The sequence below is a fragment of the Phocoena sinus genome, chromosome 2 (genome assembly GCF_008692025.1).
Source record: "Phocoena sinus isolate mPhoSin1 chromosome 2, mPhoSin1.pri, whole genome shotgun sequence".
Classification (NCBI taxonomy): Eukaryota; Metazoa; Chordata; class Mammalia; order Artiodactyla; family Phocoenidae; genus Phocoena; species Phocoena sinus.
Window position 1 is genome coordinate 78,192,678 of NC_045764.1, and position 17,807 is coordinate 78,210,484.

Consider the following 17,807-nt stretch of genomic DNA (forward strand, 5'->3'; position numbering starts at 1 on the left):
ATAATTTGTGTTTTTCTCTGCTGTACTTGACTTCAGAATAATATGTTCCAAATGCTATGGCTGTTTGTCTTTTTGTCTGTCTTGTCTGCTTTCTTAATTTCTTATAAGTCTTAAGTTTTTTAGGCCAGATGATTGTCTTTTTCCTCATTCGTTGTCTGTCATTGTGCTATTTTTCTTATTTTTCAGATGGAGAAGCAGCCCAGAGATTTCAAAAAATGTTCAGGGTACACCTGGACAGTGTCCCCCTTCGATGGACACAACTGATGCCTGTTCTCTGTTTCCAAGGAATGTGACTAATTTGACTGTGGGACCTGCTCTAGGTTGTGGTCTCAGGAAATCAGATCTTGGGGAGACTCCCTTCTCTCATGGCTGGCCTTCCATGAGGCTGATGTTGATATAGCCAGAGATGGTATCAAGGCCCACCAAATAGAGCACAGCTTCCCATTGGGGGCTTTGGCTCTTGATCTTAAGCTTGTGGGTCACTTCTGGCCAAGAAAATCAAATCTGTGCTTCAGTGTCCCAGTTGAAGTTTAGTCATTTTGGCTGCTTCCCTTTAATCGTCCTCTAGCACGAATGCATCCAAGGAATACAAAAGCTCTGGTTATTAGGAAATGGTTATTTTTCATATCCTTGGAACAACAGGTCTCTACATTATGTTCCAAAATTTCACTTAGTTTTACTGTTATTTAAAATGTATTACCCAGGAGTAACTTCATAATTTTTTAACAGCATCAATTATCAGATTTTTTATTTTTAAAAAATTTAGTTTAATTTTGATAGCTTGGTTTTATGTTCTCCAAATGTATTGATGTCTATTTTTATATTCTTTTCTTTAAAACTGTTGTGTAGTGTTTGCTTTGTTTTGTTAAGAACTCCAAGATATTCCCTAGAATTCTCTACAGATTTCCTATAGCTGCTTATTTATAGCTTTTTAATTTGGCTGTTGTTCAGACCGTTAGACATGATTATATCCATTCTTATTTTGGGGTTATTATTATTAATATTATCTTAATAATTGTGAGTTCTAAGGTGTAAAGAATTGACAAAACCTATTCTTGGAGACCTTAAAACAAGGTTTTTTTTAAATTTAGTTTTATTTTTTTATACAGTAAAACAAGTTTTAAAGTTGCATATTTGTACATCTAATACATAATACCTACTTAGCTATTAATAGTTCCTTTGGGTAGTGGTAACATTAAAAAAATATAAGGGCCAATAATGCACTTGTTTCTATCATATATAAAACATATTTCCACATATATATTTTTAAAAGTTGACATTTATTTTAGTTACATTGACTATAGCTCTAATAAACAGTTTTGATGCTATTATTTTGTTTTAATAAAAATTCTGTTGTTTAAGTGCCTCAGGAATTATTTACTAATAAAGAATTTCATATGAAAGCTGTAGATTTAATCATATAAATAGGAGCATTGCCTTTATTGTTTCATGGAAGCCCTATTATTTGGCCTGCACACTGAGAGCTGTATCTACTTAGTGCATCTTGCTTTTTTTCCTCTGGCACAATTGAAAGGTCACTGTTTATACTCTACCACCTTATTGAATTTTAATGACATGCAAAATACCTTTTGTGATCTTAGTTGCCATAAGGGTTAGGCAGGCTCTGGAAATATGACTCAGTCACGTTTTTTTACTCTGAAGTCAGAACTTGCTCAGTTTTACTTTGAAACAGATTTAAAGCCAGTATAGATGACTACTTATTATGTAATGTGCTTCTTGCAATTAATAATCAAAAAATTTGAACCCATTAGTTTTAAATTTCCAAACTAATTTCTACGGTAAATGAATAATTTTTCAAAAGCTCTGGAAGTGGCTTGTCTCTCAGTAGGTGAATTTGGTGTTATGCTAGTCTTTATTTCCTTATCTGTCTCTAGGAAGTTTTGTCATTCACCCTCTTTCTACCCAGTTTTTTTTTTTTAATTAAAAAATTTTGTCCAGAAACAACTTCTTTACATTTTTAACATAAGTTCCTTTTTCATTTATAGATATTTGCTCTACCTTGGCTATAGTTTAAAAATATGAGAAATTGTATTCTTGCTATAGCAATGTAGGACTACTGCTTTGTGTTCTTCCATAGGACTCTGTTTTATAGTATTATCAAGTTCATTTTCTTAAAGTTTAAACTCCTAAAGTTCTATCACCTATAACTTCCTTTTTAAAAAAATAATTTAAATAAAACACCTAAGGCAGCTAGTACAAAACTTGTTGATTATAGGCAGTTGGTCATATTTTAACTTTGTGCTAATGAGTTTTAGCTTGAGTCTAATCCCTCCTTGCCATCAGGTTATTCTAAATAGTTTATTCACCTGATCAGAAATTTCCATTTCATGCATGTGTGCTTTTGGTTACCACTGGAAAAAAAATGAGATTGGTTCAGTTTAAGTCCATCGCTATTTTGAGAAAAAATGACTGCTAAAGTACAGAGACTTGGATTCTTGCCCTATTTTTATGATATTTTGGCATAACTCCTCACCTCTTTGGGCCTCATTTGTTTATTCAGCAAATATTTCTTGAACATCTGCCTTGTGCCTGGCACCCTTCTAAGTGCTAGAAAAATGGACTGAAATCTCTGCCTTCACAGAACGAACATTTTAGTGGTGAAGGACAGACAATATAAAGTAAATAAAGTATATAGTATGTTAGATAGTGGTCAATACTATGGAGAAAAATAACATAGGGAAGGAAGATAAGAAGTACTGGGTGGGAGTTTGGAGGCTGCCATTTAAAATTTGGTAGTCAGGGAAGGTCTCACAGAGAAGTGACATTTGAGTAAAGACCTGAAAGAAGAACTGCATGGAGACTGGTCTGGCTACAAATAAGTGATTAAGAGGGAGAATAGTAGGAGTTGGGGCTTGCAAGGTAATGTGGGCCATGTGTGTAGGACGTTATGGACCATTGTAAGGAATTCGCCTTTTACTATGAGATAAGTAGCTATTAGAGCATTTTGAATAGAGGAGTGTTTTATACCTCAATAAAAACCACAGTCAACGAAAACCTTTAAATACAGAAGAGTGTCTGTATTACCATAGCTGCTGTCTTCGGAATAAACTGTAGAAGACCAAGGACAAAATCAGGGAGATTAATTAGGAGGTTATTGTAATAATCCAGGTATGAGATGGTGAGGATTAAGGCTAGGCTGCTAGCAGTTTAGGTGATAAGAGTTTTGATTTGGGACATGTTTTGAATTTGTTGATGGTTTATATGTGAAGTGTAGAAGAAAGAAAGTTTTGAGGATGATTCCAGTTATTGGTGTGAGCAACCTCAAAGATGGCATTGATATTAACTGAGATAGGGAAGACTAGAAGTAATAGATTTGAGAGGGAAGATGATGACTTTGATTTGGGACATATTTTATTTTGTGATATCTGTTAGATATGCAAGTTGAGATGTCATAAGCATTCACCTGTATGAATTTAGGGGGGTGTTCTAAGCTGTAAATATCATTTAATGTCATGGGAATAAATACAAGTAAAACTGGGGAAAACTGAGTAAGGTTGGTATATGTATCACTGTCAACATCCTGCTTATGCTTTTGTGCTATAATTTTTTACTGTTATTTTGTATTGTAAGATGTTATCATTGGGGAAACTGGACAAAGGGAATATGGAATCTCTCTGTGTTATTTCTTATAACTGCATGTGAATATACAATTATACCAAAATTTTAAATTTAGTGAAAAAAAGTCATGGGACTATATGAGATCACCAAAGGATACAGTAGAGAGAGAGAAAGGGCAGGGTCCACTGAGAAAGGGCTGAGCTCTGGGGAATCTGACAATAAAAGGTCAGGGAGATGAGAAGGAATTGGCAAAGGAAACTGAGGAGTGGCCGATGGTATAGAAAGAAAACCAGGGGAGTGGCAGTGTTCTTGGAGCCTCAGTTACCCTATTTGTAAAGTGTGAGTGCTGACTTGTTCTAGACTTCTGAGATTCTATTATTCAATATTGGTTATACTTACATTGTCATAATTTGTTCTTATGACAAGATAAATTTAGAATGCCACATATCCTATTCCCAGTAGCAGAAACAGGGACTCTTTGACCTTGAGAAAATTAAATGTTCACATTATTTCTCAGCGCATTTAACTCTTTCATAGGCTCTTGTAAAAGTAGTTCTCTTATACTTCTATTAAAGAAGGTAAGTAGGTCATTTTTTCCCAGGTTCTGTACTGTACAACTAATGTCCATAATTTATAAGTTGGGGGGAAAAGTTTCCATGGTCAAATAAATTTAGGCAATGCAAGTTAAAGTTAAATGGATTCTTTGATATGGGCTTTTTCATGCTGTATGTGACTTGTGAATGTCTAAGAGAATATTTATTTGACCTTAGAATTTTTTTCTTTGAATACTTTTTCACTTCTTAATCTCCATGGAATAGTGTGTAGAATACTGATCTGGAGTAATCCTTCAAATTTTATGAGCTAAGAAATAAAAAGTAGTTGTGTATTGTTGCCTAAGATGGATTCCTAGACATTTCATTTATGTTTATGAATCATTTGTAAGATAGTGTTTGTAACTAGAGGCTAGCAATGTACATTTTCATATTTTTAGAAATTATATCAGAAAAATGATATCCTCACTATTGTTTGTAAAATCTAATAAGTGCATAACAGGGACAGACCAGTTATTAGTTTATTCTGCCTCTGATTATAGCAGCAAGAGATATTTTTGTTGGAGAGTATGGTTACTTTACATGATTTCACACTAAGAAGCTTAAGAATCTCTCATTATCTGTTTCTGGCTTCTCTAACTCCTTATGCTTAGCTTATCAGTCTACCCACTTACCTATTTTTCTTGAGACTATTTTCAGCCTTTTATTGTCTGTTAAGGAATTTCTTATATAGTAGAGTTTTACTTCCTACTTAAACAGCTTCAGGAGAACTTCTTTGATACTAAGATTAGGTGATTTGATAGCAGCTTCTTTTTAAACCCTCTCAGACCCTTAAAGGTACAGTGTGGTGTAGTGGTTAAAGAGCGAAGGCTCTGCAGTTGATTGCCTAGTTTAGAGTTCCTACCCTGCTGTTTACTAGAACATGTGTGACTTTGGGTAGGTTACAGACTTCTGCCTCATTCCTCATTTGTAAAATGCATGTAAACAACAGTACCTGTTCTAAAGTGTAGAGGGAATTAAATGAGTTAGTATACGTATATAGTACTTAGAAAGTGATTGTCACATAGGAAGCACTATGTAACTGTAAAGTTATCATTGTTACTCATTACTTTTCATAATTTTACTTCTGCCTGCATTTTATTCAGATAGAATTATCCTAATCTTCAGCCTGCTTTTCATTCTAACCATCTCATACCATTTTCACAAATCATTTATGTTAACTTTCTTTTCCTAACCCAGTAAATCTTTCTTAAGAGCTAATTGTTTGAAGCATGTATTAGTCATAAAATTAGATTTTTGGTGTCTGAAGCTCAATAAACATGTAGTTTTAGGGAATAGTTATGAATCCTCGGTTCATTTTAGTAATTTCTGTCTTTAAAAATAGTATAAATCATTTTTTCCCCTAAATTATACTGCCTTATACTGACCACACTGTGGTTCATCTCATCTTTCAGCCCACATCTCTGATTTTGAGATCCTTCTACGGCCTCACTCTAGTCACTGGTATTTGTCCACCTGGAAGACCATACGTTCCTCTGCAAACATGGAGAAGCTACTGTGATCTCTTTTTCTATATCATTTACTGAAATGTAGGAATCTACTGTTTTTAATCCTCCACACTGAAAAGTATCTTTATCCTTACTTCTGTGAAGTGTAGTGTTGGGAAAGGAGTACAGCTTTAAAATAAGGCAGTCCAGGTTTAAATCCTGGTTGTATATCTAACCAGCTCTGTAGCCTTGTGAAAATTACTTCACCTTATCTTCCTCATTAGTGAAAGGTATGTAATAATTTTTTGCAGGGTGGCTATAAGAAATAGAGATAATCTGTGGATGTTAAATTATTAATTTAAATAATTCAAATTATTTAAATAATTAATTAAAATTATTTGGCACTGGCCTGACAAAAAATAATCAATAAATGAATGTTGTTGGTGCCATTGTTGCTCTAGCTGCTGCTGCTGCTAATATTACTACTAATTACTGCTGTTCCCGCTGCTGCTCCAGCTGTTAGTACTGTTATTACTGCTGCTACTTACAGGAGACCCTGGGAACTCCATATCAGTGGAATCTTCTCATCATTGAGAGTTTTAGTGGCAATCCACTAACTGTACTAACTGTACTGCGGTTATTTGTAATTTTGGCTCATAGTTCTTGGAGTATATTCCTCCAAACTGCTGGATGGACGTCATTTTATTACAGTGTTCAGTTGCACCTCATATAATTCTCAAATGTCAGAATTTGATTGTAGTTCTGACTTTTCCTATCTAAAGACTGTGAAACAACAAACACCCTTGTTGAAAACTGGTACATAATCCTCTCTGCTTAGGAGGAAAACTTTTATTTTTTTAGCTTACAGAATTTCTTTTTTAAAGAAAACCTTTTATTAATTATGGCCAGGCATTCATTTCCAGTCGGCTACTTATCTAATACTACTAAACTTATGAAAAATGTGTAATTGTGCTAGTAAAGTGGCTGTTTTCTTTTGTAGACCTTTGAGATGATTTTTTTTTTAATCTGCTTTTCTCAGATACTAGATTGTAACTCAGTCATGGAATTGCTCTTTTCTATCATGTTTCTCCCTTTTTTTCCCCTTTCTCCATTTTCTTCTGTATATCTACCTGGATAGATTAATTATTACATAGAATGGAAGTAAAGTTTTAAATTTTGTAAGGTTTGTTTTCTTGACAAAAAGTTGAGAATAGGTATTTCCCTCTAGCCGTCTTCAGAGCATAAGAATCCATAGTAAATCCATAATAACTCAAGCTTGGAAAACCTGTCTACTTATTGAAAGATGTCTATTTATTGACTGAATCAAATGTTCTAAAAGCCACAGTTTGAAGTGATTTTAAAAGTTGATTTAGTTCTCTCAATGACTTCCAATTTTGTTCTAAGCAAAGTATAATGTAAGGGCACTGACTGGAGTCAAAATATCAGAGTTCAAAACCCAGCTCTCTCACTTTATGTTCAAGTTACTTCAGTTTATTCTTCTGTAAATAATCTTTACATGATTGTTTTGAAGATTTAAAAGAGATGTAAAATGTGTTATATAGATAAAAATGTCTTTTATATTTTATTAAATTCCCCTAATTTAAAGAGTACTAGGGAAGAAATGAAAATGTAAAACTGACTCTCCTTGAAGCTGTGAATTCCTCTGTTGTATTTCTGGCTACTGAACTTTATACTTAGCACCAGTGCTAACTACATGGCTCTTTCATAGTATAATATAGATAACCCTTCCACATATTCATTGACAACAAACATTGATTCCCTGCCTTCTGTATGCAAGACTCTTTGTCAAGTGCTGGAAATGGAAACATGAATGAGACATAGTTCATGCCACCAGGGTAATTACAGAATAGGCAGTCGGAAATGGAGACACTGAATCTACATCTTCACAGGGCCACACAGTAAACTGATTTCATAATTAGTTAAACCCCTAATACCATGTATATATTAGATTATGTGATTTTTGTGAAATGCTACACCAGAACAGAATCTGGACTTGGTCCAAAGAGAAATACCACTTTATTATACCACTCTAAACTAAACCAATAAGTCATTAATCAGCTTTCATAAATGCAAGCAGAAAGTAAGCTCTTTTAAGAGCAGAATGGCAACCTTTAAAAAATGTTTTATATTTGAAAATAATATTTCTGTTAAAAATGTTTACTTCTACTATATTTCCATTGAAGAATATGTAAAGAATCACTCCATTATTTTCCTGTGAAGTTCTGAACTTATTTGGAGGAATTATTGACTCTGGTCATAATCCAAGTTATTAGAGTCTTAAATGTTCAAAATGGTCAGAGTGTCTTCATTCATATATTTGGTTTAGCAGAAAAAAAAAACTGATCTCATCTATGAGATACACAGAATTTATTTTGGGTTTGTTTCTTTCTCTAACCTTTTGAAATGTAACTGGGATTGGAGGTAATGGGGGATCATGTCCTTAGATTCTCTTATCCTACCACGGACATTACTGTCTCATTACTGCCTCAAACCAGATCTTTAGTAAGTGTAAAATAGTTTTTCCTTTTCAAAGTGGATGCAATACATTTGCCCCTGGTATGTAATTGTAAGTTAGCAAGTAGGAACTGTGCATCAAAATACAGTGGTTTCTGGCATTTTGGACTTTGGCCTTTGATAGCTGGTAAGCAGGAAGTAATGGGAAACCCATTGAAAGGGAAAGATAAATGAAACTTTGATGTAGTCCTTCATTTAGGGCAAATGGTACCAACTTCTGCCAGTGTTTCTGAGGTTACTACCATTTTTTCAGTCTCCCGATTCTGAGGGTAGTTTGCGCATACATTATAAATTAAGTATTCAGGGCTTAATTTAATATTGCCAACAAAATAAAAAAACAAAACACCAAAATTATAGCCCGAGTCTAGCATTAGAATCTTCTGCCTCTACTTATGGTCATATTTTTTGCTTCATATTTTTACACATAAATATTTTGTTTCTCTTTGTCTTTACCTAGTTCTTTCCTCTGTCCATTTAGAATGATTTTTTACTCTTATCTTCCCTGATGACCAAATTATACCCACATCTTCAGAAGTGGGTAGATTATTTCATACTAGGGTAAATTGCTCAGCAATCAAAACTAATACCTAATGTATTTTGTTTGAGAATGGGGGAGGTATGGCAGAAAAATCTCAAAACATTAAAGATACTGAGGTAAAAAGCTTTAAGAGTCTGTGTGGCACACTTAAGTAAATTCTAGACAGTAAGATTAGATTCCTGATTCTAACCCATGGCAGTAATAAGAGCTAACAATTATTGAGTACATACACTAAATGTTTTACATTTATCCACTCATTTAATTCTCACAAACTAATGCGATATGCACTGTTCTTGTCCCAGTTTTAGGGATGAGACAACTGAGGTACAGATAAGTCATTTGCCCAAGGTCACATAGCTGTTAAGAGCCTCAATTTAAATTATGGTAGTCTGTTTTCAGAGGCTAAACTAAGAAGTACTATATTGCTTCCCTGGTTGTGCTTGTGGTTCCAAATGTACTTTCCTATTTTACTATATAAAGTATGAGTAGCTGGATGGGCCTGAGCTTCAATGTGAAGACCCTTTGTTTCCCCAGGAGAGCAGGCAACAACTGATGCAGTGGTAGCATTGGGACCAGAATCCAGCCTCCCAATCTTAGAGTAGTATTTCTGTGATATATGAGCAGTAGAACACTTCAGCAAAAATGACATAAATCGGTCTATTAGTAAAATTAATTTGGCAATGATAGCATGTTTTAGAGTGGAAAACATCAAGAGGCAGAGAGGTCAGTTAAGTTTTTCACTTTTCCTGGCATGAATTTAAGGGAGCCTGATTTATAACAGGGGATTTGGCTGTGAAGAAATGCAGTGGAAATCTGAAGTAGAACCAGTTCTGTTGCTTAATGGATTTATTACTTTAGCATTTTTAGGCTGTAGATTTTTCTCATTTACAAGATAGGGGCAATTGGATAATATACTCTCTTAGGACTCAAGTCTATGTCAAATATACTATGATATTTTTGAATTGATTGATTGAAAAATAGTAAAATGTAGGGGTTCTGGTTGATGATTTGCGGGTTATTGGTTTAGAAGTGTTTGTTGGAATTGTGCCAAAGGATGAGCTATATAAAACTAGGTCTGAGCGGTAAGTATTTTTATATGAATGGAGGACATGTAGGGGATCATGTTTGCTCTCCTTATTTACCTTTATCCAATTGGTACCTATATTTTGTTGGTTTTACTTTATCAACCTCCTAAAACCTTCCTCCTCTTTGATACTCCTACTGCTTTACCTGGGACAGTCATTAACTGTCTTCTTTTTAATAACAAAAATTTATTATTAATATGTTAAATCAATATTTCATGATAGAAAAATTATGTGAATACAATGACATAGAAATTTCTGGGACTTAGAAGTAAGAAAAATAGTGATCAAAAGTTTTTCCCGCTATTTTTGAGCAGAAACTTCCTGTACTGCCTAGGGATCACAGCTGCATAAGCAAGCATTAGCACTGCAAGTAACTTTGAACTCTTTGTAGTTGAGATGCCATATGACTTCCCAATTTCTGTGGCCTTTTCATTGACACTTTATGCATCTAACCATTTTTTTTTTCTGAGTCGAAAACTAGGACCCATAATTCTGATAAAAGAAAAACACTTTGTTGTTCTTTTATCAGTCATTAACTGTCTCTTATCTGGACTCCTTGTCTGGAGCTTATCCTCTTCTGATACTGCCTTTTTTCTTTCTGACACACAAATCTTATCATACTTTCTTATTAACCTTAGAATAAAGTTCTTAGCACAAACGCTTTAGCGTGACAATCAAGATCTTTCCTAAAGTAGCCCTTGCTATCTCTTCAGTTGCATCTTCGAGTACTCTCCCTTGTTCCCTACCTGCTAGTCATATGAGACCACTCAGTATCATATCATTGCTGTGTTTTATATTTCTTTGCTTTTCCTCCACCTTGTCTCTCCTTTCCCTGCTTTGCTAACTCCTGCTCTTGCTGCAAAACCTTGTTCACTGTAGTATCTTCACTGCCTCCTTGCACCTTTCCCCCCATAGTGGCTCAGTCCTTTGTATAGCCACAATATACATGTCTCTTTTTTAGCACTTCACAATTCTGTAAACATTTGCTTCAATACATTTCCTTGACAGTAAACTCCTTCACAGGAGGGACTGTGTCTTTGGACTGGAACTTTTAGCACAGTACCTAATGTACGTGCAACCTGGTAAATGTTTAGGTGAATCAATCCTTTCCACACACCTGTTAACACCTCTCAGAACAAACGGTCAGAAATGGTGCACTAGATGTTTTACTCTTATTTATTAGTATAATGATTACTATCCTAAATTTAATCTGGAATGGGTAACTGGAAGGTCTTGAGAACTGATTGACTTTACTACTGGCTTGTTGTAAACCTTTTTTCAGCTTTTTAGTTTGCTTATAAGTATTCGCAAAGATTACATTTTGAAAATCAGCATTGAAATTTTTGGCTTTTATGTGTTATTAGAAGGAAAGAATATGGTCTGATTGAAATGAATGTGAACATTTTCCCTCTACCCCACTTATTTATAGTATGAATGAAACCTCAAAAGAATGCAATGATGTAATTTAACCAAAATGCTCATTTTACATGTAGCTTTGGATTGGTCATGTGATCTGCAGAAAAATGCAAGTAGGGACATTTATTTTATTTTGAACTTTAGAGGGAAAGCAGGTTTACATACAGAAGAAAATTTAATTATTTGCAGTCTTGATCTCTAATGGTTGTTGTTGAAATCCATAACCGTCAATCCTTCTGTTTAAATTGAAATCTTAAATAGTGTTTGTTTTAAATGCTATACAAAATTTTTCTATTAAAAAATATTGCAAGAATTCACAGGTGAAAAGTCTAATTATCTAATGGCAGGTCATTAGCTCAGAACTTTGAGCTTAGCAAATTTCACTGTCTTCTACCAAGCAATTGAGTATCACAAATGATGACTATTTCAGCAGGCATCTTTAATGAATAAGATTAAAGGTAAGAACATTTTTTTCTTTTCAAAAGTGTTAATGATATATTAGTAGTTGTATTAAAATTTGTTAATGTCAAAGTATGCTTTTGTAGTTGCAAAAACATAGTATACATTTTAATGATGAATTTATAACTCAATGAAATTTTATGTAGTGTACTTTTCTAAATTTTTTTAGATTTATTTTTCTAAATATTCTCACTGGTTATTACAATTCTGTCCCTTAAACAGAATACCAGTATGGTTAAAGCCACACAACAAAATAGGGCACATAAGCCTCTTCTTGGTAGTTATTTAAATAATTTATTTTGTTCTCATCTACCAGTTTCTTAGTAAAATGAAGGGTAATAAAAACCTGTCACCAACCTCCCTTGCAGAGATATTAAGAAAATTCAGTTTCCCCAATTGAAATGCCAGCAATGATAGTAACACATGCTTAATAGCTTTCATTTTAATTGCTGCATAAAATCAATTTATTAGAATAGCTATATGTGAAAATGATTAGCATGGTAATGTTTCTTTTGTAAGAATTTAAGGTCGACCTTTGATAACATTTTCGACAGTAAGCGGAAAAGGAAAATTCTTTTATAAAATATTTTAAAACTAGTTTGTAACCAATATGTTTTACAGTTTTTCAGACTGAGTTTAAAATTATTAAATGCTTAGAAATAAAAATTAATTAATATCTACTTTTTGTTTCTTCCAATGAGAAACAGAAATTTTTCATGTTTTCTTACAACTTTATACATGTTCTTCTTAAAACAATTATTTTCCCATATAAATTATTAAAGCAGTGAAGTTGTACTGTACACTTGATATTATTTCATCTTTATGAATATTGTTGTTCACAATTAAATACCTGAGAGATTTACAAAATCTTTAACCCAAAAAATGATAATTTGTGCATTTTGTCAATTTTTATGCAAGTTTTATTAATTTAAATTTATTTAGCAAAATTAGTTGAAAGTTATTGTAAACACTACCAATATAGTACTTCTACAAAAAAGGACATGTTCTATTTTAAATTGTTTACAATTTCATGTAATAACTAAAATGGACATAAGTAATTTTACAGTTATTATTAATATCTAGGAAGATAACATTTATAGACATAATTTTTTAAATATGCCCTCAGAGAATGGATAAAGAGGGGTGTTTGCCAACTCAGTATTTCATTGAGTAACCATGAGATTACCTTTTAGGATGGTTGACATTTCTATCCTACTAGATGTCTTCATTTTTGTCCATGAAATTTAAGTTAGTACAGTTGTTGCTTATGTTAAATGTATTAATCCTTAAGTATAGATATTAAGCCTTCATTAAGTTATGAATCACTTAACTATTAAGGGCATTTCTGATCAGGTAGTCACTCTACTTATGCAGATTAAAATTGTTTAATGTATAATATCACCAAATAATATTTAGTCCTCAGCAGTTTAAAAGAAAGATCCTTTGGCACAGGTAGTTTTTATGTTAAATTGACATATTGGGTTGACCAAAAAGTGCCTTCGGTTTTAAAGCAAAAATAAAAGACACATTTTTTATTTTCACCAAGAACTTTATTGAACAGCGTACTCACCCTTTTGTTCCACTATCTAAGGCCATTTTCCAGGCAACTTCATAATTCCATCTTCCCAAAGCTTTCTTTTTGAGCAAAGAACCGTTCCAGGTGCCTTTTACAGTCTTCCAGGGAATGGAAATGTTTTCAATTAAGAGAATTTTGTTAAAGACCTAAATAAATGGAAATCCGAAGGTGCAATGTCTGGTGAATACGGTGGATGAATCAAAACTTCCCAGCCAAGCTGTAACAGTTTTTGCCTGGTCATCAAAGAAATATGCAGTCTTGAGTTATCCTGATGGAAGATTATGCGTTTTCTGTTGACGAATTCTGGACGCTTTTCGTCGAGTGCTGCTTTCAGTTGGTCTAATTGGGAGCAGTACTTGTTGGAGTTAATCGTTTGTTTTTCCGGAAGGAGCTCATGACAGAGGACTCCCTTCCAATCCCACTATATCAACGTCACCTTCCTTGAATGAAGACCGGCCTTTAGTGTGGTTGGTGGTGGTTTATTTCGCTTGCCCCACGATCTCTTCTGTTCCACGTTATTGTACAGTATCCACTTTTCATTGCCCATCACAATTGGTTTTAAAAACGGAACGTTTAACTTACATTTAAGTAGCGAACTGCACGTGGAAATACGGTCAAGAAGGTTTTTTTCGCTTATGTAGAATGCAAACATCAAAGTGATGAACATGACCGAGCTGGTACAAATGATTTTCAGCGCTTGATTTGGTATTTTGAGTATGTCGGCTATTTCCCATGTGGTAAAACGTTGATTGTTCTCAGTTAATGTCTTGATTTGATCGCTATCAACTTCAACTGGTCTACCCGACCGTGGAGCATCATCCAGCGAGAAATCTCCATCATGAAACTTGGCAAACCACTTAGACATGTTTAATCAGTCACAGCACCTTCTCCATACACTGCACAAATCTCTTTTTTGTGTTTCAGTTGTGTTTTTACCTTTCTTGAAATAATAAAGCATAATAAGCTGAAAATGTTGCTTTTTTCTTCCATCTTCAATATTAAAATGGCTACACAAAAATGCATCAATTTTGATAAGTCCTTTTTTAAATGCACACTGATATGATAGCTGTCACATACAATCTAACAAAATTGTTTTGAATGAAGTTAAAGACAACTAAGTGCTAATAGAGCCATCTTAAGGAAAAAGACGAATGAACCTTTTGGCCAACCCTATATTTTAAAAGATTTTATAGATGACATATACCTTTGTTAATGTTGTCATAAGTTATAATTCGTATTTTTAAAAATCAGAGTTTAAAAATTTATAGTTAATATTTGAGCTATGCTTATGAAGGTTTTTAAGAGAATACATTCTTCAAAATTCTAAGTTATATCTGTAATTTTACCACCTCTAAAGTAAGTTAATTGTAATATATATTGAAATGACATTACCATTTGAACTTTACAATAGATAAAATATTTTCTCACACTTTTTGAGTCCTATAGTAGTAAATACTGGTGCATATTATACATATTAAGCATATAACCTGCTTTCATTTTTTAAAGGGTAATTCTTTTTTGAAACAGTTATACTAATGTGTTATGTCTTTTTTAAAAATTGTACTTAACATAGAGAACATTTGTTAAGTGCTCTTGTTTTTAGAGAAGAGGAAATATCTGTATTCATTTATTTAGAGCATATATTGAATCTACTGTTTATTCTCATGCATTTTATTTTTCCCTTAAAATATTTATAGAGATCATTTACTATTATAGTATAAATGTGCATTAATTTAAATTTACATTTAAATTATTTTAAGCATGCAAAAAACAACTGTTTCATATTTTTTATTGTAAACTTAAAATTAAATACTCAATACTTATTTTGTTTTCAAGATTAAAAAATGAAGCTCCCACTAAGGAACAAGAACCCGTGTCTGAGGTAAATTATGTTATATTTGATATCTCTTAAAGATTTACACATTTGAAAGTATTGTGCGTGTGATTTTTAAAACACTTCAACTCAATGTGTGCACATCACTAACAATTACTGGTATGTTATCAGAAAGAAAAAACTTGAGATTTTTGTTTTCATTATATATAAAAATATTTAACCCTCGGTAAAATTGTAAAGTGTTTTATTTTGACAAAGGGATTATTATATTTCACTTGCCTGTTATTTAGTTCAACTAATAATTAATGGAGATAAATTTATGACTTAAAAATTATGAAATTATTAAAATATCAAACATTTGACACATTGGAAAATTAATCTTTTTAGAAGACTCAAAAAGATATAAATAATTTTTAAAATAGAAATATTTTGAATATATATTAAATACATTTTAGCTATCTTAAACAGGCACTCTGAATATAACACTCAGGGTTATCATATAAATGTTACTTACTGGGCAGTCTAATGTATGAGTATAGAAATAATTTTGCTTATATATGTGTTTTCTTGGTGTCAGTTTTTGAAATATTGCTTAATGTTACTTGTGTCTTTCTGAGTATAATGAAGTGAGGCAGGTTCAGCATTTCTATTTTGTAGAGTGAATAAGTGAAACCTAGACAGTATCAGCCTTCTCCCAAGTGGCTTTCTTTTATCCCACGGAAAGTTTTCATTTGTTTGAAATGTTTTTAACTACAAATAAATGTCTTTACTAGATATAGGATTTTTTGGTTATCTGTTTATTCTTGAGTGAGTTTTGGTGTTTGTGGTTTTTGAGGAATCGGTACATTTTATCTACAATGTTGAATTTATATGTAAACAGTTGTTTGTTGTATTCCCTTATTCTTTTAATGCCTGTGGGGTCTGCAGTGATAATCCTCTCTTTTATTTCCAATATCGATAGTTTGTGTGTTCTTTTTGTTTCTACTGTTGTCATATATTTTACTTTTAACTAGGTTATAAAGACAGAATACAGTGTTACCATTTTTACTTTAAATCATCTTTTAGAGCAATTAAATACTTAAAAAATTTTGTATTCACCTTCATTTTTTCCATTTCTAGTGTTCATTTCTTGATGTAGCTCTTGGTTTCTTTCTAATATCACATTCCTTTTGCCTAAACAAGTTCCTTTGAAATATCTCATACTGCATATCTACTGGTGATTACGTCTTCCATGCTTTTTTCCTTCAAAAAAATCTTTATTTTTCATTTTTGAAAGTAATTTTTGGTGAGTATAGAATTCTGGGTTAACTGTTTTCTTTCAGCATTTAAAGAAGTCATTTTATTGTCTCTTGGCATGCATATTTTCTGATGTGATGTCTTACTGTAATTTTTATCTTTGTTTCTATATATGTATGTAATGTGTCAATTTTCTTTGGCTGCCCTTATCAGTTTGAACATGATGTGTCTAAGTCTGGTTTGCTCAGTTGTTTATTTATATGTTTACGTATTTATTTTTGGCATTTGTCCTGATCAGTATTCTCTGACTTGTCCTGTATCTTCTACTTCTCGAGTTTCAATTTCACATATGTTATACCATTTGATATTAATCCCTGTTCTTAGATGCCCTGTTCTAGTCTCCCCATCCCCTCCTCCCCGCCTCCCACCACACTTTTTTTTCTTAGTGTTTCAGTTTGGGTAACTTTTATCTATTGACCTATTTACAGATTCATTTTTCAGCTGTGTAAGGTCTACTGTTGAACCCATCAAAAACATTTTTCATTTCTGTGATTGTGGTTTGTTTGGGGTTTTTTTCCTAGCATTTGCATTGATTCTTACAGTTTCTGATCCTTTGATAAAATTCCTATCTGATCATGCATGTTGTCCTCCTTTTTCTACCAAATCATTTAACATATTAATCATAGTAATTTAAAATTTTCTGTCTGATAGTTCCAACAGCTGGGTTGTGTCTAAGTCTGGTTCTGCTAATTGTTTTATCTTCTGACAGTGTCCTTTTGGGTTTTTTCCTTTGCTTTTTCTGTGTATGTTTGGTTGAAAGCAAGACATTATGTGTAGGACTGAGATAAATAGTATTTATATCTGAAAATGGGCATGATTTTTCTCATGTTAGGCCATTAGTGTGGGATTTGGTCTACCTAGTAGTGAGTTGACTTGGGTTGTTGTTTTTTTTTTTTTTTTTTTGCGGTACGCAGGCCTCTCACTGTTGTGGCCTCTCCCGTTGCGGAGCACAGGCTCCGGACGCGCAGGCTCAGCGGCCATGGCTCACGGGTCCAGCCGCACCGCGGCATGTGGGATCTTCCCGGACCGGGGCACGAATCCGTGTCCCCTGCATCGGCATGCGGAGTCTCAACCACTGCGCCACCAGGGAAGGCCAGGGTTTTGTTATTTTTATCACTATGGTTACCCTCCATATACTGCCAAGTTCAATTCCTGTAATATTTCCTTGCGCTTAGGGTGGAAGTTATATTACTGGAGGTTTTTTTCTCGGTATCATTGTTTTAGCCTTTCCTCGTGAGACTGAGCCACAGAGGTTGTCTCTCTCTCTCTACACTCTTACCTTTCTTCCAGCATTACAGCTGTTGCTTGTTATTTGATGTTTGCTAGCCCAGTGGTAGGTGGTGGGGATTGCTGTGATGTTCTCTGTTGTTCTCAGGCTCTCAAGCTGGCTCTGTGTCTCTGGGTCTTGAGAATAGAAATGTTTTCTTCCATCACCCAGTTGGCCCATGTAC

The 17,807-nt window shown here is 33.5% G+C and overlaps 1 protein-coding gene across 7 annotated transcripts in view; it reads left to right on the plus strand.

Moving 5' to 3' along the window:
* The window catches only part of ZNF280D (zinc finger protein 280D), a 125,006-nt gene that overhangs the window by 81,192 nt on the left and 26,007 nt on the right, over positions 1–17,807 (plus strand). For 6 of the 7 annotated variants that reach the window (XR_004348283.1, XR_004348282.1, XM_032621345.1 and 3 more), the window contains one exon: positions 15,063–15,108. Coding sequence is in view for 4 of the 7 variants with exons in the window: in XM_032621345.1 (XP_032477236.1) it covers positions 15,063–15,108 (46 nt within the window). In the remaining 3 variants the exon portion in view is untranslated. Of the gene's footprint in view, positions 1–186; positions 11,650–15,062; positions 15,110–17,807 lie in introns of those variants that run through there. The other variant, XR_004348284.1, reaches the window with a different exon arrangement.